General features: G+C 34.1%; 3 protein-coding genes across 3 annotated transcripts; all 3 read right to left on the bottom strand.

Moving 5' to 3' along the window:
* Positions 1-884: 884 nt before the first annotated feature.
* Positions 885-8,501, bottom strand: LOC112058177 (cuticle protein 18.6-like). Its single transcript, XM_024098887.2, has 8 exons — positions 8,448-8,501; positions 7,728-7,925; positions 6,926-7,092; positions 6,411-6,465; positions 3,381-3,470; positions 2,286-2,513; positions 1,525-1,691; positions 885-1,019 (listed from the first exon to the last, which is right to left on the bottom strand). Exons 1-8 carry the CDS (start codon positions 8,457-8,459, stop codon positions 950-952), a joined length of 987 nt encoding a protein of 328 aa, XP_023954655.2. The 5' UTR covers positions 8,460-8,501; the 3' UTR covers positions 885-949.
* Positions 8,502-11,205: 2,704 nt separating this feature from the next.
* Positions 11,206-13,571, bottom strand: LOC112058211 (uncharacterized). Its single transcript, XM_052882644.1, has 4 exons — positions 13,527-13,571; positions 12,787-13,104; positions 12,257-12,423; positions 11,206-11,867 (listed from the first exon to the last, which is right to left on the bottom strand). Exons 1-4 carry the CDS (start codon positions 13,569-13,571, stop codon positions 11,399-11,401), a joined length of 999 nt encoding a protein of 332 aa, XP_052738604.1. The 3' UTR covers positions 11,206-11,398.
* A 6,152-nt stretch (positions 13,572-19,723) lies between these two features.
* LOC112058190 (cuticle protein 7-like) lies at positions 19,724-26,367 on the bottom strand. The gene is made up of 4 exons (XM_024098901.2): positions 26,214-26,367; positions 25,093-25,254; positions 21,054-21,220; positions 19,724-19,901 (listed from the first exon to the last, which is right to left on the bottom strand). The coding sequence occupies exons 1-4, from the start codon at positions 26,223-26,225 to the stop codon at positions 19,847-19,849; spliced, it is 396 nt and encodes a 131-aa protein (XP_023954669.1). The 5' UTR covers positions 26,226-26,367; the 3' UTR covers positions 19,724-19,846.
* Between the last annotated feature and the right edge of the window lie 662 nt (positions 26,368-27,029).

The following is a 27,029-nucleotide window of genomic DNA, read 5'->3' as shown; positions in this document are numbered from 1 at the left end:
GTGGGAACCCGCTAGCTAAGAATAATCTGTCATTGACTAGAAGTACAATCTATGAAATAAAAACTTCTTTTTATATTATTCTGTTGCTGAGTTCTTATAATATCTTAAGTTTTTAATGTAGTTTTTACTCTATCAACTTTTTACACTGTCCTTTATTTCCGTCGGTATGTAGCATCAATTATATTGTTAGTTTCAAGGTAGTTTAAAAAGGTATTTTTATTTTTAGATGTGTTGATGGCCTTAATTTCAGTCGTATTTAGAGTGATTGTATAAGAAATATTTTTTGAGACATACACAATAAAAACAATAACAATAGTTTTAAAAAAAATGTTAAACGATATTGTTCTGAATCTTCTAGACCATAAAAGGCCAGAAAAAGTAGTAGAAGAAAATTATTTAAAAGATTTGATGCTGAATAAAAATTAGACATACACTTGGTCTGTTTTGTTTTACAAATTGTTCGCGAAGACTTGAAAAAATTGTCTTAATCCATGAGAATGTAGATAAAACAGTATAAATAATAATTTCAGGGTAACTAATTCGGTTTATTCGATATAGAGGCTTTGTTATATCTAGTTTTATTTAATTTTTGTGTATTCTTCTATATAATAATAATAATAATAAAAACATTTATTCAGCCAAAACAACATAACATAAATAAGAAAAAAATACATGAGAATTAATACTAACTTAATACTAAGGCTTCGGCTGAATGGGGCGCTGCCTCAGCTCTATGCTACAGCTAAGACGCTAACTGTAGCGCTGATTTTCAGGCATGACCCCAGGGTGAGCTCACGGACTGATATAACGTTATGAAATATTTTTTTTGAAGCTTAAGTTTTCTTGTGAAATAACTAAAGGAACAATAAAATAAACGAATAATATTTCAGTGTATAAATTTAATAAATAAATTATTTCATATATAAATTAATTTTAAAAGTATCTTGAATTAGTAGTGTGCATCATAGACCGGTTGCGGATGGATCGAGGGTGCCGAATTGTGGACCACTGCGTTAAATCTGTAATTATAATAAATATTTATGTTACAAACAAAAATACACCACAAAATTTCGGTACGAGACTGCATTTGGATACAGTAGATTCTGATAACTATAGATACTAGATGCAGATAATAATGTTTTGAGCACTTTCTGCTTCCGACCCGTAACCGAGAATGTACACTATACAGATTTAGAAAATCCGGGCAGATTGTCGATTTCACACTGTTCGACGAGTAGTGCGGAATTTGCTTGTGGATTTTTATCGATGGTCATCTTGGATTCGTAATGTAATAAGTAGTGCACCAAAGTTCAGGAGGGCCATTCTGTAACGACGTTTTGTATACCTCGCGCACACGATAACTATTATATTTTCTAAAAAAATGGTCACGTACAATGAATGCTAAAACCGATTTTCTTGTGGCCGCCGGTGTAGTCAGAGCCTCTCTGCTAGTATAACTATACCTACTCATGTATATAATTGCTTGCACTGCATTGCAATATAACAGAGGATATCATTCCTTACCCGGTGTGATCGTCAGCAGTATATTCAACTTTTCTGACGGAGCCGTCGGGTTGCACCAACGAATAGAATCCGTGAACTGTGTCACCGTCGCGACTCTCGTGCTGCGCTTTGTGGTCGCCGGTATGGGGGTCGTCCACTGAGTAAGCGAAGTCGTATTTGGGGTATGCCTAAAACAATCATTAGATTAGAAGAATCCTCTAAGATTGAGTAGAAAATCGCTTTTATTTTCGACTTTGACTTTGATGGAATCATGGATGGCCTTAAACCAAACTAGAAAAATTCATCAAGCTTAGGCTCTTTAGGTAATTTGGTAAACATTCTATGATAGAGCACCTGTTATATTGTATAATAAAGGCTTGTTTTTAAAATATTATTTAACAAACGATGTTACTGAGGATGCTATTAGAAACTTGTAATAGACATGCTTCGTAATTTATCAGTTCTTCAGTAGATTTGCTGAATTATCTACTTCACCCAAAAGGCACATACAATATATATTTGTAGCAAGAATTATTGAAACAATGTATTAAAGTAGTGCGATGTAAGCTTAGTAAACTAGAGCTACAACCTTTTAATCTTAGAGTGATGAACTTAAATTAACAGAAATGAAGCAGAAGTTTAATATGCTTCATAATTAAGTTATCATTTGTTGATAGGTGATAATGCGATGAGAATTGAAGTGACTCTATTAGGGGATTAAATAGATTAAAGACTACTTAGACTCACGAGCGGCAGTATGATGCGAATCAAAGACTACTTACATATTCATCATGGCCGACACCATGTACGTCATAGCCGGGGTATATCGCCGGCGCAGCGTAATGTGCCAAAGGAGCAGCGTGTACTAGAGGCACAGCGTAGTGAGCAGGGGCAGCGATATGGCCCAAAGCCAAGTTTGCGTCGTGCCGAACTATTCCTTGAGACGACAGTGCAGGACCTGGGTAGTAGACAGCGTTGACCGCAGTTAGGAGAACTCCGAACGCTATGATCTGAAATTTGTATAATTTGAGCTTTGTCTCATCGTTATCAGTGTATTTTAACGGTCCAGAACACGACCATGCCTCCTTTATAGGTTACCATCAACTCCGGGCTGAGAATTTTTAGTGTAAATATCTTAGAAGAATGAAAACCTCAGTCAGTATTCCATGACTCGATCCAGGATTATCTTGATCGGAAGCCAGGCTAACCACCGGACCACCATCTACATAATGCAAAGTATACAATATTACTGAAGGATAACTAAGCTAACATTAAAAGAGCTTGCGCCTAGCCCTTTCTCGTCATAAACCAGTTCGCATGCCTGACTATCTGTAACTTTTAGATTTGAATAAATTCATTTTCTTTCATTCATGCGGCTTCACTTGGTTTAATGTGAATTTTATCCGTATAAAGTAATATTTCTATCCCGGAGGCAAAATACCTTTATTTCTGAATATAGATACCACAACATCACCACGTACGTAAAGTGAGTATCAACAAAACTTTGGGAATGTAATTAAACATTTATTATTTTTTTTTTTAAATCAGAAACATAAATAATGATAGATCTTGTAAATATTGTAAAAACCGGAAAAACAACCCTAAAGATAGATTGAAAAAAATTGATGGAAAAATAATGAAAAATTATAACAGATGGTAATAAGGTGAACCCAGCACAAATAGGTATCAACTTCACCAGACTGTACTGATCTAGATACACGATAAGATGCGATAAAACCGTACGTCAACAAAATAACACCAAGCGGTAAGCTCTAGTCGCTACGGTGTTGTATTACTCGCGGTCACTTCACATGATTTTCACACGATTAAGTTAACGACGTGTCTCGTTACACGTGAAACGGTTTAGTCACACTCACTTTATTAAACATTTTGATGTTGTTTGATACACTTCCAGGCGTAGATTGATGAGATATGTTTCTTGACATCATTTTTATATCATAAATCATTCAATGACAATAAATGTGGTTGCAGCAGACCATGGAGGCCTTCCATGCAATGCTCTCCGGTAATAATGACAATAGCAAAGGTCACCTCAAGACCCTCGTTTGATACCAATATCGATTTATGTCATGGTACATAACTTCAGCGTTATGCGCACGTTTGGAGTAGCACGCGACGGTGTAAAAAGTTGCCAAGGTGTTAGTTGTGTTACGTAAAATGCGTAATTGTTGTGAACTTGTGGTTAAGATTTTGTCGAGTTAAATTCTTGAAGTTAGTCATTTCTCTACATCTTTATACCCAAACCGAATCTAGAGTCGTTGCGGACAGTTAAACTTGATGTATCAAGAGTATTTTTAATTAGCCCCTGATGTAAATATAGTCAAACTTGACGTATCAAAAGTAACCCCAAATGTAAATTAAAAAAATAAATACAAGAATTAAAGGAACCCGATTGCATAAAATATTGGAATTAAAAAGAGAAAGGTAAGTTCTGATCACACCTGTAGAAAGCAATTAAAAATAGTCTGGACCAATATATGATAAAATGATTTTAGTCTAGATTGTTTTCTAATGGCCCTTCATAGCAGTCGGGTAAAGAAGGGTTACAAGTATGTGTTATAGACCAAATGAAGTGTAAAATATATCGCCTAATGTGTTTTCACTTTTGGTTGGCAAATGAAATACAATGAAAAATTTTATAGCGTAATAACTTTTATATATTGTTGTTTTTATTAGCTTATTACCTACTCTTGTACGCATACACATAACATAAAAGTTGCTTGTTTATTGCAGTAGGTACGAGATGCTTCGAAAATTATGGCAATAAATTAAATATGTTATCCATATCCATACGCTATTATGCTATGTAAATTGGCGGACTTTCATATTACGTGATAATAAATATTCAATTGAATACTCCTTTATAACAAACTGCCAATTTGATTTCGCAAGTCTCGATTAGTTCAACTAATAGGATTTGTCAAGCAAGCTTATTGATAAGTCCTATTATAGAGTAGTTAAACACAAAAGCGTGGATGTGAACCTACTGCAAAAATGATAAAAAAATAGTTTGGAAGTTTTGGAATCGCTTACCTATGATGTTAAGTTCTAAATAAAATTGAGAGATATTAAAAATGAACAATTATTTGGCGGAGTTTTTGATGCTTCTAAGCGTTCATCTTTTGGTGCTTGAAATATAATTAAACTTTTAGATACAATTTAACGTTTCATATTTCTGTTGCCAAATTTTATTATAAGTGCGAATTTAATTTTGTCCGTCAGTTAATCTGACCTTAATGATTTTTGGTTTATAGATGCCATGGCTTGGAAAAGAACATAGTCTACGTTTTGCTGGTAAAATGAAGGTGGGTCCTTATTTTTAAATCTTTTGAAACTGATTCAGATTTGCAAATTAAATTCATGAAAATTGGCGCATGGACTATTGGTTTAATAATAAATACCTATGTAATGAATGTCCAATTGTCCACCCAACCAAAGTTACGAGTCATAAAGCTAAAATGGCACGTGGGGCACATAATTTGAAGAGCCATTGGGCGTTAAGGTCTCGTAAGGGTCTCGTAAGGGTCTCGTAAGGGCGGTATCCATTATCCAAGCAAGTAGGTATGGTATCAATGGTAACCACGCGTAAAGCGCAATATTGGTTGAGATGGACGAGGCCTAGGACATCAAGGGTTGCCACTGGTTGCTGGACGCAATTCTTGTTCAATGGACCGTGTTGTTTATATACTGTGTCAAGAAACAAGAAGCCTTTTTCCAGCAGGGCCTGGTAAGCGTTCACCAATAATAAGCGGTTGTAGGCGGTATTAAAATTAAAAAAAAAAAATGTTTCAGCTCGAACGATGTCAAGGACTTCACTAGTTTCATCATCATCATCATATCAGCCGATGGACGTCCACTCCAGGACATAGGCCTTTTGTAGGGACTGCCAAACATCACGATACTGAACCACCTGCATCCAGCGAATCCCTGCGACTCGCTTGATGTCGTCAGTCCACCTGGTGGGGGGTCGACTAACACTGCGTTCACTAGTGCGGGGTCGTCACTTTGGGACCCCAACGTCCATCGGCTCTTCAAATCACTAGTTTAGATGTAACGTTTTGTCAACTTCCCTATTGTCAAACTAGATCCGTAAGATGACTCATACCTTACTTATTGTTTCTATTTTTGTTGTCGTTGAGTAGGTACTTGTGTATTTGTAAAGTAACTGACTCGGTGAAGGTAGCTAACAGAGCAGTTTAAGTTTTTGTTGGCAAAAACAAAATGTATTTTATGCTAATTCACTGATTTTGTGGTATTATAGTAACAAGAATCTTATTATTATTCTTATACTAGCTAACTACTAGAATCCGTTTCCGCGTAATTGTTTAAAGGTACATATAGGTCTATACTATTATTATAGAGAGGTATTGTATGGAGTAAACTCTGAATCTACTTAATCGATTATGAAAGTTTTTTACCACTAAACAACCACGTTATTTGTGAGTGTCATACACTATATTTTTTCCCGTGTTCTCACAGGAATGGGAACTAAGTGGTGTATCAGTTTAAATACACAAAGAAATTCTAAGAATAGCAACAATACAAAGGGCAAAAGTTTTTCTTGGTTTCTAAATTATTGGGTTTCATAGGGTTAGGTATAAAAACAACAATACTGGTGTTCGTTTTTATCATAGCAAAAATAAACAACACAGCGTTTTTGGGTAGCAATTTTGGGTTTAAGAGTTGTGTTTAAATTGAGTTTGAGAATAGTGGAAATAAAGATAAAATACCTTATTAAGACATCATCATACTTTATTTACACGCACATACATTCATAACATTTATAAAACTATAAATTTATAAACGAAATTTTGATAATTTCGATATTTAAGGTACATGGACTGTAAGTTTATATTATTAATACTGAATCCCTAATGATGGTAGGCAGGCGCGGGCGCGGGGTGCACGAATGGAGCTGAGTTGTGGACGACAGCGTTGAAACTGAAAGATTAGAATTTATTCAGTAAATAGGAGATTTCTTGGTGGTAGGTCATTAAAAAAATAATGTTTTTGTTGTTTATCCATTGAAGACAAATGTATGATTATCAAAGTACAAAAATAAAATTGGAATCCTAGTCAGCAGTTGTAACACGTTCGCTGGTACGAGGTCGATCGACCCCATACCCTATCGACCCCATACCCCATCGTACTTAATACCGCTACTATAATATAGACTTCCCTGTGGTGCGAAGGGCGTAACTTAAATCGGCTTAGCATACGGGGTCTTTTTACTCTGTATTAAGGTAGCGGCGTGATGAGCGTTGTGGTCAGCGGTAGTGTACTGGAACTTGCGCCGTCAGGCTGCACCAGCGAATAGTAGCGGTGCACGGCGTCATCAACATGGCTCTCGTGCTGCGACTTGTGGTCGTCAGAGTGGCGGTTGGCTAGTAAAAGAGCTTACCCGTTGTGGGCATCGGCGGTGTACTCGACCTTGCGCACGGAGCCGTCGGGCTGCACCAGCGAGTAGTAGCCGTGTACGGCGTCACCGTCGCGGCTCTCGTGCTGTGACTTATGGTCGCCGGTGTGGGGGTCGGCTACTGAGTACGCGAAGTCGTATTTGGGATGGGCCTGGTTATAGAATAAAATTATATTATAGTATTTTTACTCAATTACAAACAGATAATCGGAAGAGCTCTGTTCATTTTCACTGCGGTACGGGGCTGAAAGACCCCGTAACATAACTTTTTACTGAATGGTCTGATTTAAATGGCTCTTTTTTAATGGAAAGGGTACTTTGAAGTTGGTCTCACGTAAATTTGGAAAAAAAAATACTTTAAGGAAAACAGGGGATCATTGAGTGTTTACACATTAATTGTAATTTAAGACCACGCATAACTTTTTACAGAGTTGTCCGATTTTGATATTTTTTTTATTGGATAGGTTTAGGATTCTTAAATTACGATTTTTTATTAGTTTCGTACGTTTATGATCAATAAGTTGCTTGTTTATTTTTTCAATATTTTCATTCTATATAGTGTAGTCTAACTTTGCGAATACCACATTTTGTTGTTAGGAGCTATCCTCTTTATACCATACCCAGGGTAATAGGAAAAGGCATTATTATGATGGTCTTAAACTGTCTGCGAACTTCTATATTTATTTATCTTTATGAGTGTTTCCTCATAGAAATAATAAATTAGGAGTGCAGTCTGTGCCTCCCAATAATAAGAGGGCAATCACAGTTGTGATGAAGTATAACTTACGTATTCATGATGACCGTCGTAGTGACCATCGTAGTGACCACCGTGACCAGCGTAACCAGCGTGACCACCGTGACCAGCGTAGGCTAGTGGGGCAGCATAGTGACCTTCGTCGTGGCGGACGATGCTTTGGGAGGAAACTGCTGGGCCGAGTAACAGACCAGCGTTGGCCGCCGCGACGATAGCGCCGAATGCTACTACCTAAAAGAATGAAAAAGTATTTTCAATTACTATATGAAAAATTTCGTTTCATCCTCACCATGATTTTGATTGATCCACCTACAGGGCCTTTACTCTTTTTATAGAAAGTAGCAGACGCCACTTTCACTTGCGTGGTACCCTTTCCCGTAGGAATACGGGGATAAATTATTATTTTTTTAAATGGTTCAATAGTTTCAGAGCCTATGCAATGCAAACAAACAAACAATATTTTCTCTGTATTATAATTATAGATGAAATCAAAGCTGCCAACTCCGGACTGAGAATTTCTGAGACAAAGCTCAATGTTTTTTTAACCTGATCCAGAATTCGAACCCGGAACCTCATTATGCAAAGCCACATACTAACCATTGAAATAAAGAGTACTTTTTATGCTATTTTGTCAAAGGACTGATAAGCGTTAGCGTGAGATTTTTAAGCGTAGTTAGCTTTTACAAAAGAAATTACTTTTTTTAATGATTTTCTTATACATTTAATAAAAAGCTTAATTTATTAGTTACTTACTTTGCTGAACATTTTGTGTGTTTAGTTCAATAAATGAGAATTGATTGATGTCAAAAAGCTAGTTAGAATGGTTTTATAGAACGCCGCCGTGTATGTATGGACCGTGGTGGGGACGGAGAAATGCCCCAGCCTTGACTCTTAGAACTGCCAAGGTCAGTCTATACCTACCAACATGCAGTGAATGACCATTTTAAATGCGATCGTTATGCTTTTACTTAGATTATACAATTCGATATAAATTACTTTGTGTTTCCGTTTTCAGGAATTGATTATTTTTTTTTAATTACAGATAGCAAAATTATAGTTTATTAGATTTATATTTATAATTTGTTGCGCTGCCTTATTTTCGGGTTATAACCCAGCTGTATATCATGACCTGATAAAAACACAAATAAGTAGTCAGTTTATACTCTAGTAATAATCTCCAATATGGACATTATTGGATTTAGGTAGATATCAATCCAGAAGGTTCTCTTTCCTTTGAAATGTGAAGCTTTCAATTTTTAGGTTAAGGGGTATTATTAGAATATATTGAAAATACCTTTTAAAATAATTTTACATAATTATTAAATATTATATTTTCTAATCTATACCTACTTATGTTTTAAAGACCTTAAGTTTGTGGTGATGTAAAGGGTAATAATCTCTGGATCTACTAAAACAACTTTGAAAATTCTTTTACCAGTAAAAAGCCATGTTATTTGTGAGTGTTAAAGGCTACATTTTATTCCCGTATTCTTACTGGAACTGTAACTGCGCGGGTGAAACCGCGGGCGTCGGCTTGTGTTTAATGAAAGGGAAGACAAGTTCACGATTTAGGAAATAATTAATTACACTAAAATTACATCTGAAACGTATGTGTATGTTATATTTGATAAGGAAATAGAGGCGTTACATTAAAAGCAAATTTCAACTGCTTCTATTTCGACACCTCATTTTATATTAGCAACTTAACGTGTCATATTAATTAATAGCTGCCTTTGTTTCATAATTGTGCATTGATTGAAGTTGGATAGTGTGTTAAACTATGTTTTAGGTATGTGGGTCAGATTTGATTGAAAAGCCTCAAGGAAAAGTCTTTGTTAGCTAGTTAAGTAATGACCACGTTTTTTTATTAGATAAAATATTATATATACTAGTAGAATTGTTAGAGATATTTTTTCATGAAACGGTGCAAATTATATATAATACCGGAACATTCGTGAAAATATTTGTCATTCTAATAGTCAGTCAGCGACATTACATGTAATGACAAATATTTTTTACGTTCCTATTTTGGTCTGATGTTGGAATTTAAATGTATTGTAGGTACGTTTATCGCAATAAACATTCAATAAAAATATGTGTTGTTTGTTTCCTTTTGTAATTCTACGCACAAGAATAGAGGAAAGGGTCGGCCTGGCCGGTCCTACGTGGAAATGCAGCCAGTATTATTGCCACCATTCCAGGTGGGCATGATTTGTACGGAATGACGACCCCACACAAGATTAACTTCCAGTTCTGAACCACTATTTCTTTTGTGCATTTTCCGCCATCTCTGAAAAAGAAGTTAAATTCAGTTTTTTAATAATACCTTTTCGGTACTTCGTTGAGTTAAGAAAGACTTTTTTGTTGCTCTTTGTGAGGTCTACAACTAAGGTTCTTTAAAATTTTCACCTATTGCTAATCGTTATTGGAATATCGATCGAAAAAGTAAAAAAAAATCCGTTTGTCGCCAACCCCTTTTCTGAGGAGGAGAAAATGTAATGACCGAGAATTTGAAGTTAAGCTTTTCTAGGCTCTCTAGTCTAGTCACTTCCAAAATTCATCTTTCTCGCTTCATTTGAATTTCTTAGCCGAATTTTCTGACCTATCAACTGTAGTAAACTTCCATTTAAATTATAAATGTATTGAACAAACAGCAAAAAGTTTCGTCTGTGGATTTTCAAACTATGTTTGCTTATGTTTCACGCCTTGAGATTTATTATGTGGATGGTGTAATTTTAGAGCATTCCATTTACCTTGTTTTATAAATGTAAATGTAAGTTTTGTAACACGCAAATGCGTTATGTGAAAGTGGAACTGTCATTACACAGTTTATGATAAATAAATAAATTATTATTAGGTTTGTGAGTTACCGTTGTACAAGTAGGTGGGCGGGGCTATGTTAATTTATTTACACAACTTAACAATATAATAAATATATATTGACGGTGTAATTACAGGGACATGAGCCTTAATACCTACGCCTTAGATTTATGGATACAGTGCAGTACTTTGAAAGACGTGTTGCCCTGTATGCCCTGTATGAAATAGATTTACTATCGAGTATAATATGATATTATTTGTTATATTACCGGACGCTCGCAACTTTGCCCTTCTTAAAACGGTTCTGTTGCAAAATCCGTTCTTAAAGGACGTCTACTTAATGTAAACTACCTCCCTGACAAATTTCAACTTTGTACGTCAAGCGGTATTAATATTTCGTGATAAAATTATCTTTTGCTTATAGGTATAATATTTACGAGTACATTATTCTTTGGTTCGTTGTAGAAAAAGCTAATTACCATAACCTAATTGAGGATTTTTAAGAGGTTGAGCCAGGTAAGGTAGTTAGCGGATATTTAAGAAATGAAAAAATATAACAAAGATTATTTCTGTAAATTAAAACAAAGAGACATGTTAGATTATTTTTTTATTGATACTAAAAAATTAAGTATAAAATACTAACTAGTAATATCATATTAATTTAATCTTAGAACTAAAAACCTTGACTTTTATAATGTTATCGTAATTTCATTTATCATTGCAATAATAATCATACTATGTTATATGCGAGAATAACGTTACTTTATAGATCAGTATCGTGATACAATTGCTTTAGTTTTCGTTTTTATTTTTTTGGACTACGTTGATAAATTACTTGTCCTCTTCAAATAAATTATCAAAGATTAATCTCTATTTCTATAGTTTTAACACGGTCCTTGTAAAGAGGGAATAAGTATGTAGGTTAAAGGAGAAATTGCGCTTTTTGCACTTATAAGTTTAGTCTGAAGACATTTTATGATATCGTTGTAAGAAATAACGTTGTTGAATAAAGTAGGACTATTTTCAACATTGCCTACAGTTTGACGAGGTTCTTCTCTAACAGGTTTTTCCTTTTCAGGTTTTTGTTCCGGCTTGCTTGGTTTTTCTTCTTTCTTTTCTTCGCTAATTTCGATATTCTTTTGCACACTCTTTGGTTCAGTTTTTGGCTTTCTTGATGGTTGCTCAAGTTGTTCAACTTCTAAATTAATCGCTTTCGACGACTGTTTGGGAGTTTCACTCAGTTGCGCATTTTGAGGTTCTGGACATGGTGGCGGTTGGGGTTTCGCTACTTCTTCTTTGCCTTCTTTGGGTAGTTCTGGTTCAGGTGAAATATTTCTTACTACTGCGTTAAATCTGTAAAGAAATGTGTATTTTAAATGGAAAATAAACTAATATTTGATAGTTTTTTGAGATTGGATCGGCTTTCATTTTCACACAAAAAGTAGAATTAAAGTTATTCAATTAAAATTGTAAAGAATGATGATTTTAAAAGAACAACTGTTGAGGTTGTTGCTGGTTTTTCTCAGCTGAATCTGCCTTCCGAACCGGTAGCCGAGTCTTTACAAATAGTCAAACTTAATTTTTGAAAATTATGTGTAAATTGAAAGAGCGAAAATTTTGATTTTAATATTAATATAGATTGAATAGAAAACTTTGTTTAAATGGTGTCTTAGTAAATGTTTCGTTTACTAAAAATCGTTATAAAATATATTAAGTATAAAATTATGTTATTTTCGCGATACCCTTTCAAATCATCGGCGGTGTAAACAACTTCTCGACGGTAGCCATCCGGTTGGATGAACGAATATTTCCCTTTTACTACTGATCCATCGCTTTGTTCCATTTGAGATTTTTTGTCTCCAGTATTGTCATCGTAAACAGCATAGGCGTATTGGTAAGCTCTAGGGGCCTAAAATGAAAACAGCTTATAAAACATTGATAAACAAATCATAATTGGTAAAACTTTCAAAGATTGCTTTGAATTTTCAAAATGAATGTTTGCAAACAACCATAGAATTTTTTATATAATTATCAAAAAATAAGACTTATAGATGAAGCCTCAAGAGTTCCACGTCGTAGGGGATCAGAAGTAATTTCGAGGATAATAAGATCGGTTGGAAAGTAATGGTTCGATCCTCAATCGTTTGTCGGACTATTTGTTCACTCCTAATACTGTATTTTTGACAAATTGGAGAGAAAAATGTATATTGGTCATAATTAGCAATTCTATTAAACATAAACATAAAAATATTGAAGTCCTAAACATACCCACCTCTTTATTTGTCATTATAACTGGAACATTAGGAACTGCTGGTTGGTATGCTATAATTTTAGCATTCGCAGACGCTGGTATTGGGGCCAGGCCTTGACTACCAGTATCAGGTATGATGCACGGTGCCAAGCAGCCTACTACTGATTTCAAGGGAATCGCAGATATCGGGGCCGCTTGTGGACCGAGAGCTAGTGGTGGATTGTAGTTAATGAACCCCGCGGGAACAACTCCGTCTCTTTGCACTACCACATTTGAAAACGAGCCACCAGCTATTCCTTCCAACCAAACGACGGTTACAAGTAGCACCAACAATTTATTCTAAAACAAAACGTTAAGTAACTAAAGGCACCCCGATAATGATCACACATGTTTGTCAAACTTGACTTTTCACTGAGCAATGTTTGTCAAACGCTTGAACCAAAGCCGAAAACGATCAAAATATTTCACTATTTGACAAAAACGTTTGATTTGACAAGAATTATGATCGTTAACGAGGTGCTTATTGTTAACGATATCTTAAAATTTCAGTGAAATATCATTTTATATTTTAATAGCATTAGCAAAGAGTCCTTCATTAACTATAAACAAATTCTTATAAATTTGAGTAGTGATACGTTAATTGTTATATTAAAGGTTTACATGGTGTTAGTGTACTTTGTCTTTAATAACTTTAAAACGGTTCTCGATGTACTGTAATTTTTTTCAGTGAGTAGTGAGGATATTTACAAATAATCACTTACCCTAGGTGTCATCTTTCTTGCTGGTTCACTGAAGACTACTGACATTTTTAGATGCTAGCTCGTCTTATAAGTAATGCTTTGTTTGTCCTAAAAGATGCTATTCGGCAACACCGAAACAAACTGCCAATGTCGTTGAATAATTGAATAGCGGTGAACAATTAATATGTTAATATAAATTTAACACCGACTCTTGTTTCTATCCTGTATTCGAAACACGGTGTATTATACAAAAGCAAGAAATAATACAGTGTGAAAAATGGTTTTGTTTCTAGCCTCGACTAGCTGTTCATCACTTATGCAATTCCAGGGAGTTTTATACGTTTTGTTCTTGAAATACCGTTTGATATTATCCTTTTACTTGACTGCCGGAGAATAATATTGTATTTGATATATTTCCATAGCAAAGAAAGTTTTGTAAGAAGAATATATTATAATCTACTGCATACCTAAGACTCGTTTTTTTCTCAAGAGTGCATCTCCAATTAAATAAAAAATAAAGTAGCCGAATGCGAGGGGATTAGTCTGATTGATTTTTGCAACTCTTCGAACTATTATTATGACGTTGGGGATTAAGCGATAATTTTTGTTAGAGTCAAGTATCCCCACCCTCTACTGGGTAAACGGTTGTTTATGGTTACGTGAAAAAAATTACAAGAGTAGGATATATATTGAAATTACAAAGAAAACTACAACAGCTGAGAGCAAGTGGTGATTTAAAAAATAATAGTCCACCAACTTAAAAAACGTAATTGAAAATCGAAAATTGCATACTAATTCCGTTGTTAATTAAACAGATAAAGTTTTTAGTGCGATAATTCAGTGTCTGTAAAATTCGAAAATTTTGTATGTGTGTATGTAATTACGTCTATAAAGTGGTAAAAAGAAAAATTTAAAAAACAAAACAAAAAGAAGGTACTTTTAATCCCTTACTCGATTGATCAGGCTTGCCTTCCTGTTGACACAAATTTTTATCTTCTTGGAGGATGGAAATATATTAATTTACTCTTTGATGAAATTATTGCCATGCAAGAGATTTTTATTGCTTTGTTTATCTTTATTTTAAGATTATGGACCATCGCTTGCTATATTTTAAAGTCAATGTTGAATGATTGTAGTTTTACTCTAAAAAATGACCAGGCGTTGTCTTTAAACTCTGATACTCTGATGGTTTTACTGTAGGTACTTTGTTTTTTTAAGAAATTAATTATCACGTTTGTTTGATTTGAGTCAACGTGGAATACTTGGTACTTTTGCTAACAATTCATTAATAACTTTTTAGTTGGTTTACCGATCAACTCACATTGCGATTTTTTTTATAGTATAACTATAAACCTTGATTTTTGCCTTTCTTGTCTTAGCAAATACTCTAAGCATGTATATATATTATAAAAGCTTAGATTAAAATTAATTGAAACTAAGAATTAACAGTATATTCAATTTGTAATGAATAAAATATTTATAAGAAATGTCACCACACACAATCACCTGACGCGTGGACCTTGGATTATGCTTGTAAAATCGAAGTATAAAAAGAGACGAATATCTTAGTCATGTATGGATTCACCGTGCGGGTGCCGGGTCCATCGCGTGGTAGAGAGAAAAACTCCGAGCAAAGTCCAGGACTTGTGACCACTGGATGTAGGGTTAAGGAATTTCTTGACACTCACACACTTAGATCTCGAAATAGCGACATTCGCTGGAATTTTATAATGTTTCTCATACGTATCCATTAATAAAGTCCAATCAGGTGCAGAACCTAGGATTGAATGCTTTGATGAAGTTAATTCGTCTTTTATTTGTAGTCAATTCTTTTTGAGCTCTAGCTACTGAAAGGCTTATAGCTTCACGTATTACTATTATTAGTCATTACTGTAAGTTTAGTAAAAGATGTTTTTGAAACATTATGTTAATACTAAATTTGGTTTATACTTGTCTTTTAAATATGTAATTTAAAAATATTGTAGAGTTTACAAATGTACTATTAAGTAACAGGTAAACTAAAATTTTTAGTAATATATTTAGAGGTTTAACAAAAAATCGATTAACCTACTTTAGGTAGGTACCTAAATAGTTTATGCAGTAAAAAAGTAGTCGTGTTCCGGTTTATAATAAAAAGTAATAGCAATTACAAGTTTCCATGTAAACGTGTGATATTACCATTCATTATTAGATATATTTTGACCAATTACTTGTTTCACTATGAAAAATTAATTAATTGTTTTTGTTCACGTATATATTTACTTGGATAAAATGACCAGCTGAAGCCACGGCTAGAGGCTCTACTCCAGATCCCCGGCCGAAGGCCGGTGTATAGTACAGCGATTTTTTCACATATTATATTTACTTAGGTAAAATGACCAGCCATAGCCACCGTTGAGGAGTACCCTTAACTCTCCTTAGTTTTCATCATCAGACCCATAATAACAGTCACAACATAACTAGGTGGAAAGTTCTCACCAATACAAATTAATAAAGCCCAATCACAAGGTAGCTATTGTAAACCGTTGAGGAGTTCCCTTAACTGTCCTTCGTCTTCATCATTAGATCTTTAATAACAGTTACAACATATCTAGGTGGAAAATTCTCATCAATACAAATTTAGGAAGCCCAATCACAAGTGAGTTGAGGAGTTTCTTTAAGTGTTTTTCGTCTCCATCACCAGATCCCTAATGACAGTCACGACCCATCACTAAGTAGTTCCTAAGATTAGCTTGGCGCGTTCAACCAAATAAACAAACAAATTGGTCAGCTGTTGAGTATAGAATATGAGCCTTAATATCGATAGTACACAGTTATAGTGGGAAACTTGTTTCTCCTTTGAGCTTAACATTAATAACAGATTGTTAGACTTGGTTTTTTGCAACGAGACTTGCACCGTGACCTCATGTTTGCATCCACTCGTGTCTGAAGATAGTCATCATAAATCCCTTGACATAGAAATATCTTTAAACAAAAAAGAGACACTAAAAAGTAACACTTTTATTAAAAAAATGTTCTATAAATCTGACTTTGATAACATAAATCTATGTTTAAATTCAATAGATTGGGACAAAACTTTCTCGACTTTATGTGCTGTTGAATCCAGAGTTAACTATTTCTATGAAATTCTGTATGACCTTATTAATAAATATGTACCGCAACGCGTTGTCAGAGACTCATACAAGTACATGATATACCAAGGAGGGTTCCTTGGTATACCCGTTCACTTATTAAGGTTAGCAATGAAAAACGAAAATATCATGGAAAATGGAAAACATATGGCAACCACATAGATTATATACAATTCTCTTATCTTCGACGAAGATTTAGGAAAATGGAACGTGATTGTTATAATACCTATAATATTATTTCGGAGGATAGGATAAGATATAATCCAAATTTTTTCTGGTCTTACGTAAAATCTAAATATAATAATAGTGACATACCAGAAAAAATGATTTTTGACAGTAAAATTTATACACACGGTAATGACATTTGCACAGCATTCAACACATACTTTCATTCTGTTTTCATACCACAAACAAATAATTGTCATTCCAACACTACACTTCCTGTGCACTGTGACTATGCACCCATTGTTGACATTAATTCTATTAACCTTAACGATGATATTATATTAAAGGAGCTTAAATCTGTTAATATTCGTAAAAGCGCAGGCTATGACAACATACATCCCATATTAATCTCTAGGTGCGCCACTGCACTATTGAAACCTATTTCTTATATTTTTCGAGCTTCTATAGAATCTGGTATATTCCCCAATATTTGGAAACAAGCTCTTATTACTCCTATACCTAAAAATACACAAAAACACCTTATCACTCAATATAGACCGATTTCTAAATTATGTATTTTTGGTAAACTTCTCGAGAAAATAGTTTCAAGTCAACTTTCCTCAGCTATTCGGAATAACGTTAACGAAAATCAACATGGTTTTATAAAGTCTCGTGGTGTTGAAAGTAACCTAATTATGTTTACAGATTTTTTATCTCGGTCGATGGATAAAAACATCCAGGTAGATGCCCTGTATACAGACTTTTCCAAAGCTTTCGATAAAATTAACCATGATTTACTTTTAGAAAAGCTTTGGAAATTAGGAGTTCACGGTAATCTGCTCAGATGGATTGAATCTTATATTAAAAATCGTAGTCAAGCTGTTTGTTTGAAAGGTTTTCGCTCAAAATTTTTATTAGTTCCTTCTGGCGTTCCACAAGGCTCCCATTTAGGCCCAGTGCTCTTCTCATTATACATAAACGACATAGGAGACTACCTTGTTAATAGTAATTATCTGCTATATGCTGACGATACAAAACTATATAGAGCTGTAACATGTATTGTTGATTGTCAGAAGTTACAGGAAGACCTCGATAATCTATTAGATTATTGTGCACATAATCAACTTTTTCTAAATTCTGATAAATGTAGTATTATATCTTTTACTAGAAAAAAATATCCTTTGAAATTTAATTATAAACTTTGTAATAACACTCTTATGCGTGTAAACCAGATTCGTGACTTAGGTGTATTCTTAGATGATAAACTTACATTTAACTTACATATAGATAAAATAATACAACGATCATTCAGAAATTTGGGCTTCATTAACCGAATTACTAAACCATTTAGTAAATCGATCACTTTAAAAATATTGTACTTTGCATTTGTTCGTTCAACACTAGACTTTTGTTGCATAGTTTGGAGCCCATTCTACAAATTTCATATTGATCGTATCGAAAAAGTTCAACGTAAGTTTATTAGAACCTTAAACTTTCGTTTTAACTTCCATTGTGATTCCTATGAAAATTCCTTAAAGCATCATCGTATTTTAAGCTTATTTAATCGACGAAAGCAATTTGATATCACATTCTTATATAAAGTAATGAACGGCATGATCGACTGTCCTTGGTTACTATCTAAAATTAATTTTTCATACCGATTAAAACTTCCTAGTCGCCCCAACCGTAAATTTAATTTATTTTCACCTCCCTACTTTTATAAAAAATATACACGCAACTGTTGCGTTTCTCGAGCTATGAGATTATATAATGTTGAATTTTCTCATTTAGACCTAAGTTTTAGTTCTTTAGATGTAATTAAAAAAGCATGTTTTAAAAAATATCAATAATAATACTTCGATTATAACTTCTGTACCTACTCACTATTTCCGATGTTCAAACTCTTTTTTATATTTATAAGTACTTTTTCGGCAATGTATTGTCTATTTTGATTGTATTTTCTTATAATTAGTAATATTGTTTTGTAATGACTGTTTTTGCCAAAATAAATAAAAATAAATAAAATAAAAAAAATAAAAATAACGCATGTGAATCAATTTGAGCAATTCGGTTTTTTCAAGATAACTTTTTTTGTATAAATCTGATTTTAATGAAACAAAGCCTATATGTTGCCCTGGACTATGCTTAATCTATTTGTGAATAGTGATAGATACTGTGCACAGCTGGGTGTTGTGTAGTGAGCTAGATTTATTGTTGACGCAACTAGCTTTTTGAGCTTTTTTGTATATTTATCGGTTTATACGTTAAAGCATTACTCATAAACGAATGGACTGCTTTCGCATCACTTGCTTTTCGCGAGTAGATAGATAGATAGTAATTTAATTTAAATAAGGAATTTTATCTTTTCTATCCACAATAAATGGAAAAATTTGTTGAAATATTCTGTAAACGATTGATTTTGGAGGTCTATATAATATATATTTGGAGGTAATATATTTAGACGATTTTAAATGTTTAAATATATTAATTTTAAGACACAAGAACCTATTTACATTTCGGTAATCGTAAAATATTGTGTATTCGTAGAGCATTTGTATCTCGCGTCGCGATGATTGTAGACTTCTCCAAATCGGCTCGACCGATTTTGGTGTTTTTTTTTGTATATTCGGTAGGTTTTATTTTTAACGTTTATCAATGATCTAACTGGATGGTAAGTGTAGATACAGTCTAAGATGGAAAACGCTTGCTCTAGTGCCTATTCACTCTTGTTGAATGAGAGAAGGCTGTAAAATATTGTTCTCCCAGCATGCAGCATGCAGCAGTAAATTTATATGGCGGAACAACGTTTTGATGGGTCATTTAGTTACCTATAGATAAAACGATTTTTGTAAGAAGAACATTCACCTATATGTCAAAACAAAGATAGCCGGGTTATTTAGTGTTTAAATAAAAATACCAAAATTGGGTTTTCGAAAAGTTTATTTTCGCCGCAGTCTTACATTAAAAGTTCGTTGTCGACTAAAGACTATCTATAGTATAAAGGTACAGTAATATCACATGAGATTGGCCTCCGGCCGGTAGAGATTAGTGGTGGAACTCAGGGTGCACTGGGGCTGTGTTGTGGACGATTGCGTTGAAACTGAAAAAAAAGAAACATTCAGTTTTATTCTTAAAACTCTATAATAAATTATTTATCTTTAAAAAATGCTAAGTAGAGATATAAGAAAAATAAATGAATAAAGGTTGGAGAACTCTTTTTTAAATCACCTTTACCTTAGTATGTAAATGTATACTAAAAAATAAAATTAGTTTTGAGTGTGAAACCTAATCTCTGAAACAGCTAGACTGATTTTGACGAGACTTTCACTTATAAATAACTGATATTAAAAGGAGTAACATAAACTACGTTTTATTTCCCTATTCCTACCGCCGATCCCGAAGGAAAGGGGTAATAGTAATAAAACATAATATTCGTAGTCTAGTTATTCTGGGTCCGTATTTATAAGTTATAGAAGATCTGAGATTTTAATTATATAAATTATAATTGTTTTCGATTAGGTAAATGTGTAAGGTGGCAATTAACATATGTCGCACATACTAAAAGAAAAAGTAATAAACCGTGTATAATAAATAATGTTAAAGTTTATCATAGCTAAAAATGTTAAAAATGAGGCCAATAATAAGGTCTTTTATTCAGAATCTGGGTAGGTAAATATAGATGGACTGAAGACATCAAGCGGGTTGCATGGAGCCGCTGGATGCTGGCTCGCGATCTTTTTGATTGAAAGTCCATGCAAGAGGCCAATGTCCAGCAGTGGACGTCCATCGGCTGTTAAAGATGATGATGATTCAGAATTTATATCATTGTCGTCTATGATAAAGACCCCCAATCTTTTCCACAATTTCCGATGACTTGCAGAATTGGGCCAGTTGCCACTGACACTAATTCTAATTCTTATTAAAGTCTTATTATAGTGTTTATAAATGATAAAAAAACTTGGTTTTAAACTCTATTATACGACTGTGTGCTTAGTGTGCTTAGTTTTAAATAAGTTTGTAAAATGGTGGTAAACAAAAAAAATAAACCTTGGCTGAGTGTGTTGTGGGCTCTTCTCGGACCAAGGCGCGTTTGGAACCCTCGTAACTTTAATTTTAAGTTTTCGTCTGTTATTACCACCATTAGATTAAATTAAATTTTGACATATACCTGACCTTTCAAAAGTGCTTGTAAACTAAGCCTAATTGAAATAAATGAATTTAGATTTTTTTTTTAATACACAAGTATATTTACCCATTATGGTCATCAGCGGTGTAGGTGACCTTGCGGAAGGAGCCGTCAGGTTGGAGGAGGGAGTATTCTCCCTTGACCACGTCACCGTCACGGGCTTCGTGCTGCTCCTTGTGGTCACCGGTGTGAGGGTCGGACACGGAGTAGGAATAGTCATATTTGGGATGTGCCTGAAAAATATTTTATTTTGCTTAAAAAATTCGACACCGTTCGAAACAAAAATAAAACATTTTCATTTAAAGTATTTCTTCAACACTATCTACCTCTACTATAGTGTTCTACGTGAGTCCTAGTTTCAATTAGTTGTCTACTAAAGGTAGGCGTCCAATAATCCGCATTGAATGTATCGGACGAATCGCATCAAACGGATTATTAATTTTACGGTAGATTAAATCAGTTCGATGCGGATCAGTGGACGTACTAGTATGACTTTCTATACAAAGAATACTAAAATCCATTTGATACGATGCGTACGATACGTACGATGTGGATATATGGACGCCTACCATAATACTACATTTTATTCATTTGTAGGTTTATTTAAATTCATTGAAATAAGTTGACATTTATTTACTATTGACGCAATATTCAAACAAATGCTTTTCGTTTAGTTTAATTTCATAAATTATAACGAATAACATTTTAGTATACCTAAAAATATTATCCCCGTGAAGTTCAAAGGCTGTTTGGCTAATAGGTGTTTATTCATGTTTAAGTTCAAGATTTCGTCTAATTTATTGTAAACATGACATTGTTAAATTACTAGCTATGAGATCAAAGGCTAGCTTTAAGCTTCTCATTATTGTAACTTTACTGAATTAAAGCCCAATTATACTAGTTATAAGATTGTAAACAAAACACTTTAATACTAGTTTACATTGAGATGAATCAGACGAGCCTAATTTACACTTCGTAATCTTAATGGCAATCAAAATATTTCTATTAACAGCGGTAGGTATAGTTTACGCAATTGAATTTGGGTCGACTATAACAATCCACATCTGCTATTAACTCGAGCGTGAGAGCACGCGTTGGTTTATGCAAACAGACTATTTCGCGAATGCATCATGACAGTCATTATGTCCTCTAACTGCTGCAGTTTCACAATATCCTGGGAAACGAGCTTATCGGCCCTACAGTCACGACGGGATGCTGTGATGTAACCAGATTATAGCTTACACTCGCGCTATGACAATGTTTATAGTAAGAGAGCCTGCGAGTGCCAGATATCCCTCAATTTTAAAGGGCTTTAAGTTTGGCTCCTACCAAATACGGTAGCCAATTATGAATATATAGTGGGTAGTGGTGACTTTGGAAGGCAGCAGGTTTAAGTATAAAACATGACATCGTAGGAATAATTTCACTTGGTGTTAGACTCTTAGTTTCGTGGTAATTCTCTGCTAGATTAAAGTTTGATCTTAGTCGATGATTATATAAAAGTTGCCGCGAAACTAAGTGTGATTGCAGTATGAAGATATGACTTCTCATTTAATTTTTTCATTCATTCTTTATGTCGTGCATTTTATTATAAATACGCATTCTTCTTACACAGTTGGAGGTCTGGAGCCTTCAAAAGTTAAACCTTCTAAAGTAACCATAGTTCAAACTCCATAATTGGGATACATACTTGACTATGGTATGGTATACTATAGTCCTCATTTTATAGAGACAAATTGTAAATCATTAACATTTAGTCTATATAAAATGAGGTATGTCTGGCTGTTGCAAGCTCTAAGTCCATCTATGACAATGTTCACAAGTATCTGAACCAGATCGCGATTACTCATACCTATTCTACTATCTACGGCCTACTTAAATACAATTTGAAAGGCTTTTCAAGTTAAAATTATAGTTGTAGAAAATGATTATTTTTCAATTGTTTTAACTGACATTAATAGAACTTTATCATGTTACTTTTTTATTTCTAAAATAGCTATGGTGTCAATTTTTATCTATGGCATTATTTACAGATACTGGTAATTAAAGTTTAATTTGATAATCATTGCGCGTAATATAAATTCTTAAACTTTTATTGATAGAATCAAAATTCAACGACCGTAAAGTAATATTTATTTGTGCCATACTATCTACTTATTGTATTCAATGTTTGAAATTGTATTAGCAATATATAAATATTATATATACCAAAGTATGTTGCAATTTTTTTCAGTGTTTTGTATGTATAATTACTTATTAACTAGTGCTACTAATATACAAGATTCCTGTAGTGTTATGTATTCACCCAGATATTCATAAACCACTAATGAAATCATTTAGAGTTGTGTCGAAAAACTTGCTCCGTTTCGCAACACTGTAACTTGAAAAAAATAGCACGAGCTCTTCTAATTACTGTAATTCATAGGAGTACTCATAGTTCGCGTGATTACGTTATTGGTGCTGATAGCTCGTATTTATACTTGGGACCTATTTATCGAGCACTGTCGTGATGTAACAACCTAAGCTGGATTGTTTCATAGATACCGTATCCCGGAAACAATCGGTAAAGGCAACACTTGCATATTATGCAAGCTATCAATTAGCGCTACAATTGTGTTACAACATCGCCTATGGGATCGAACTGGTGCACTATTATACACAAATATTTATTTATGCACAGCGATTTTAATTGCGGAGAAATTTTAATATGCACAAGTGTTACAAAACCGGGTTGCGTTTTGGCATAAATTAACAAATTACGTATGCAATTACTGTTTTCACGTTAAATGAAAATTGAGTTGTCATCGCGATTTATAACACTGACTACAGTAAAATATTTAGTTGATTTTATTAATGAGTTGTATTGGATGAAATAATTTAAAGTGTAGGCTTTAAATCTGGGATCGACTTCATTAAGTAAAATGTATGCACATACTAGGATAGTGTTAATCACTATGTTGAGAGTTCTCCTTTGTTCAGGACAAAACTTTGCAATGAGTTTCTGCATGTTATGTTTTAGACAAGATTTTTTACTGATAACCTAATATCATACTTATTTATTGACATTAGTGTGTAATGAACAAAATTTTCAACAAAATCTCGAAGAAATTGTTAAAGTGGGGTACTGTACTACTCATATTCACTAGGGTTTTAGTTAAAATTTCATTTGTACGGGCAATGGCAATATTATAATGGCTTGTTTATGGTGTAAAATATTTCTTACTTATTGAATATAGTTGTGTATTTAGTTAAGTCTTTCAATAAGGACTAAATAAACTTCGCTTTTGAAAACCAGTTTAGTTTTTGCAATTAATATGATTACCTCACCTGAACATTTATATATCTACGTCGTCGTTAATCTTCTTGGTTGCTGATGCAGCTGATGTGAATCAATTAAGTTTGTATGGTAACTTACGTCGCTATGCTCATCGTGCGCCGCTCAGTTTTCTACGATCGCTAACGCTTGGAAAACTAGAAAAGTGTATGGGAATGACATTTGCTATCGACAACGTGATCAAGATCTGTCATTCCCACATTTTTAAATTTTTTCTAGTTATCGAAGCGTTAGCGATCGTAGAAAGAGAATCGACATGCCACTTGGCTAGGGGGGCAGGTTATAAGTGTCCTTTGTATGCTTATTTCCCCACCTCATTAAGTACATCGGAGAGCACGTAAACTCATTGATCCTGCAACTTATCTCTTTGCGGTCTCGACGGTCGTCCATCTCATCGAACTAAGTGATTTATTCGATAGTACACCTGTATTTGCGCACGCACTTGTGCACTTGAGTTTTAACACGAGATCGAACTGAGGCTATGATAGCCAACTTAAGAAGAAGTTAAAACTTACGTAAGTCGACGTGCTAAGAGAAAACAGAGACGAATGTCGTGGCAAGCCATGGATGGATTCACCGTGCGAGTGCTGAATTCATCGTGTAGCAGAGAGAAAAACACCAAGCAAAGTCCTGGACTTGTGGTCAGTGGATGTAGGGTTAAGGAATTTCTTGACAATGGATTAACACTCCCCATCTCCGCTCGTGTTGGCTCTCAAATTTGGTAAGATTGAGCAGCTTTGGTTTGACGTGCCCAGCGAAAAGCTAACTTACGTGATAGTCGACGTGCTCTTCCTGTGCTTCGTAGTGGGATAGCTGGGCTACTGGGGCGTAGGCTACAGCTTCGTGGCCGTACCCCTCACCACCGCCGTATCCATGGGATAACTGGACCACTCCGGCGGTCGCCAGCGCCACCAGGGAAAGGACTACTGCGGCCTGGACAATAAAAAAAAATATTAGCTTTTTTAAATTATGACAAACATTCCTTCAAACAAGTGAAAAGCCTGTGTAGGTGTAGGAGTGAGTATGACAATAGTTCAATGACCAGGGATCAAACCATAGACTTATAGAACTGAGTTTTGAGAGTCAATGCTTAGGCAGTGTTTGCCTCAAAATAAAGGCTTTCATAGCCTTATTAACCCTACGGTTATCGGACCAGATCCAAGAGGTCCTGGATTCCTATCCTGGGTTTTTGTCGTACCCCTCCTAGCAAAAGGCTTTTACTTAGAATAGAAAAGGGAATATAGGTCATGTTTAAAATTTTAAAAAGTAATTGCTCGAGAATCTTCTTCTTTGAAGAGAACATGATTTCGTAATACTATATTCCGATACAAGAATATTTCGAGATCATGTCCTAGAGGATTAGAACGCCAAGTTTCTCAGCTGTAAATATTTTTGTGCCAGCGCTTTCGTCTTTATATATTTTTTAATTACTCTTGACACGCCCTAATGCGATTGAAGTAATTCCAGAATCAAAACTTTAAACAATGATTAGTTTTTAAATTAAAAATAAGATAAAATAACTCATAATATTTAAATAATAAATTTTGAGGCGGCTGATTATGGAATAAAATTAAAAACTGGAAAAAAATTAAATGCGATCACTAAGTATATGTTTATCCATCAATATAGAATAAGTTATGCCATTCTAGTTTATCCTATCACTGAAAGGTTAAAATATCACGTACATGAGCTTATTTAGGTTACCACAATTAAAAAAAAAAGTTCAATTTCCAAAATAAATGTTAAATAAATATAGGTAATTCGAAACATAGAGAGATAGTTTACACTACCGACAAGTTTGGCCGAGCACAAGGAATCTATCGCATTAAATAACGCCTCGCGTCCGATCCTTTCACTATACTTCGCAACGGGATAGAATCACAGGCACTTACTTTAGCAATCATTGCTTTTGTGTAAGGTTTACTTCGTCTCACCGACCACACACAACTGATGCAGACCACTGGAACCACCGACTTTTATATTACTTTAACCGGCGAGATGCAAAGTCGTACGCGCCGTCTACGCAAGAAAACGGTAGTTTGATAATAATATAGCAATTACGTAAAATTATGTAGCACTTCACGCAGTTCAAGGTGAATTAATCATGTGTGTCTTGAAACAATTGGTGTTAGAGAAACAGAGCAATCGGCCTAATGAAGTCCATCATTAAATGACGTGCGACATGCCACATTCAATTGTTAAGTTCAGCACGACATTATGTCGATTTCTAAGTTGTCATATCTTTTAATTATTAAAAACGCAATTTTTTTAGAGATATATTTCACCGTTAGTTAATAAAATACGAATGGTGTCTCGGTTTTTTGTAAAACTGGGCTGAAGAAAATAATTTCATATCATTATTTTCTTGCAATAATAATTGAATTAATTTATTCTTTATTAAGTTTTAGTTAGTGTAAATTACTTGCACTAACAAGAAAAAGTATACTGTAAGTGATAGTTAGTGTAAACTAAGTAAACACAAGTAAACTTACACTATTTCTAATTTACTTACACTAAAAGAATTCTTTTACTTCTTTTGACTTGCTTATTTGCAGTGATGTCTGTTGTATTTTTGCAAATGCAGAATGCCCATTTCAATCCTCCTTTGAGTTAAATTAAATTTTCTTTATTTCGAAAATAATTTGTGTTAATCTTCTTTAAAAGTTCCACACGTATAAATTTAACGACAAAGATTAAATTGCAGTGAG

The sequence above is a fragment of the Bicyclus anynana genome, chromosome 7 (assembly GCF_947172395.1).
Source record: "Bicyclus anynana chromosome 7, ilBicAnyn1.1, whole genome shotgun sequence".
Classification (NCBI taxonomy): domain Eukaryota; kingdom Metazoa; phylum Arthropoda; class Insecta; order Lepidoptera; family Nymphalidae; genus Bicyclus; species Bicyclus anynana.
Note: the sequence above shows the minus strand (reverse complement) of the source record. Positions and strands in the feature narration are given on the sequence as shown.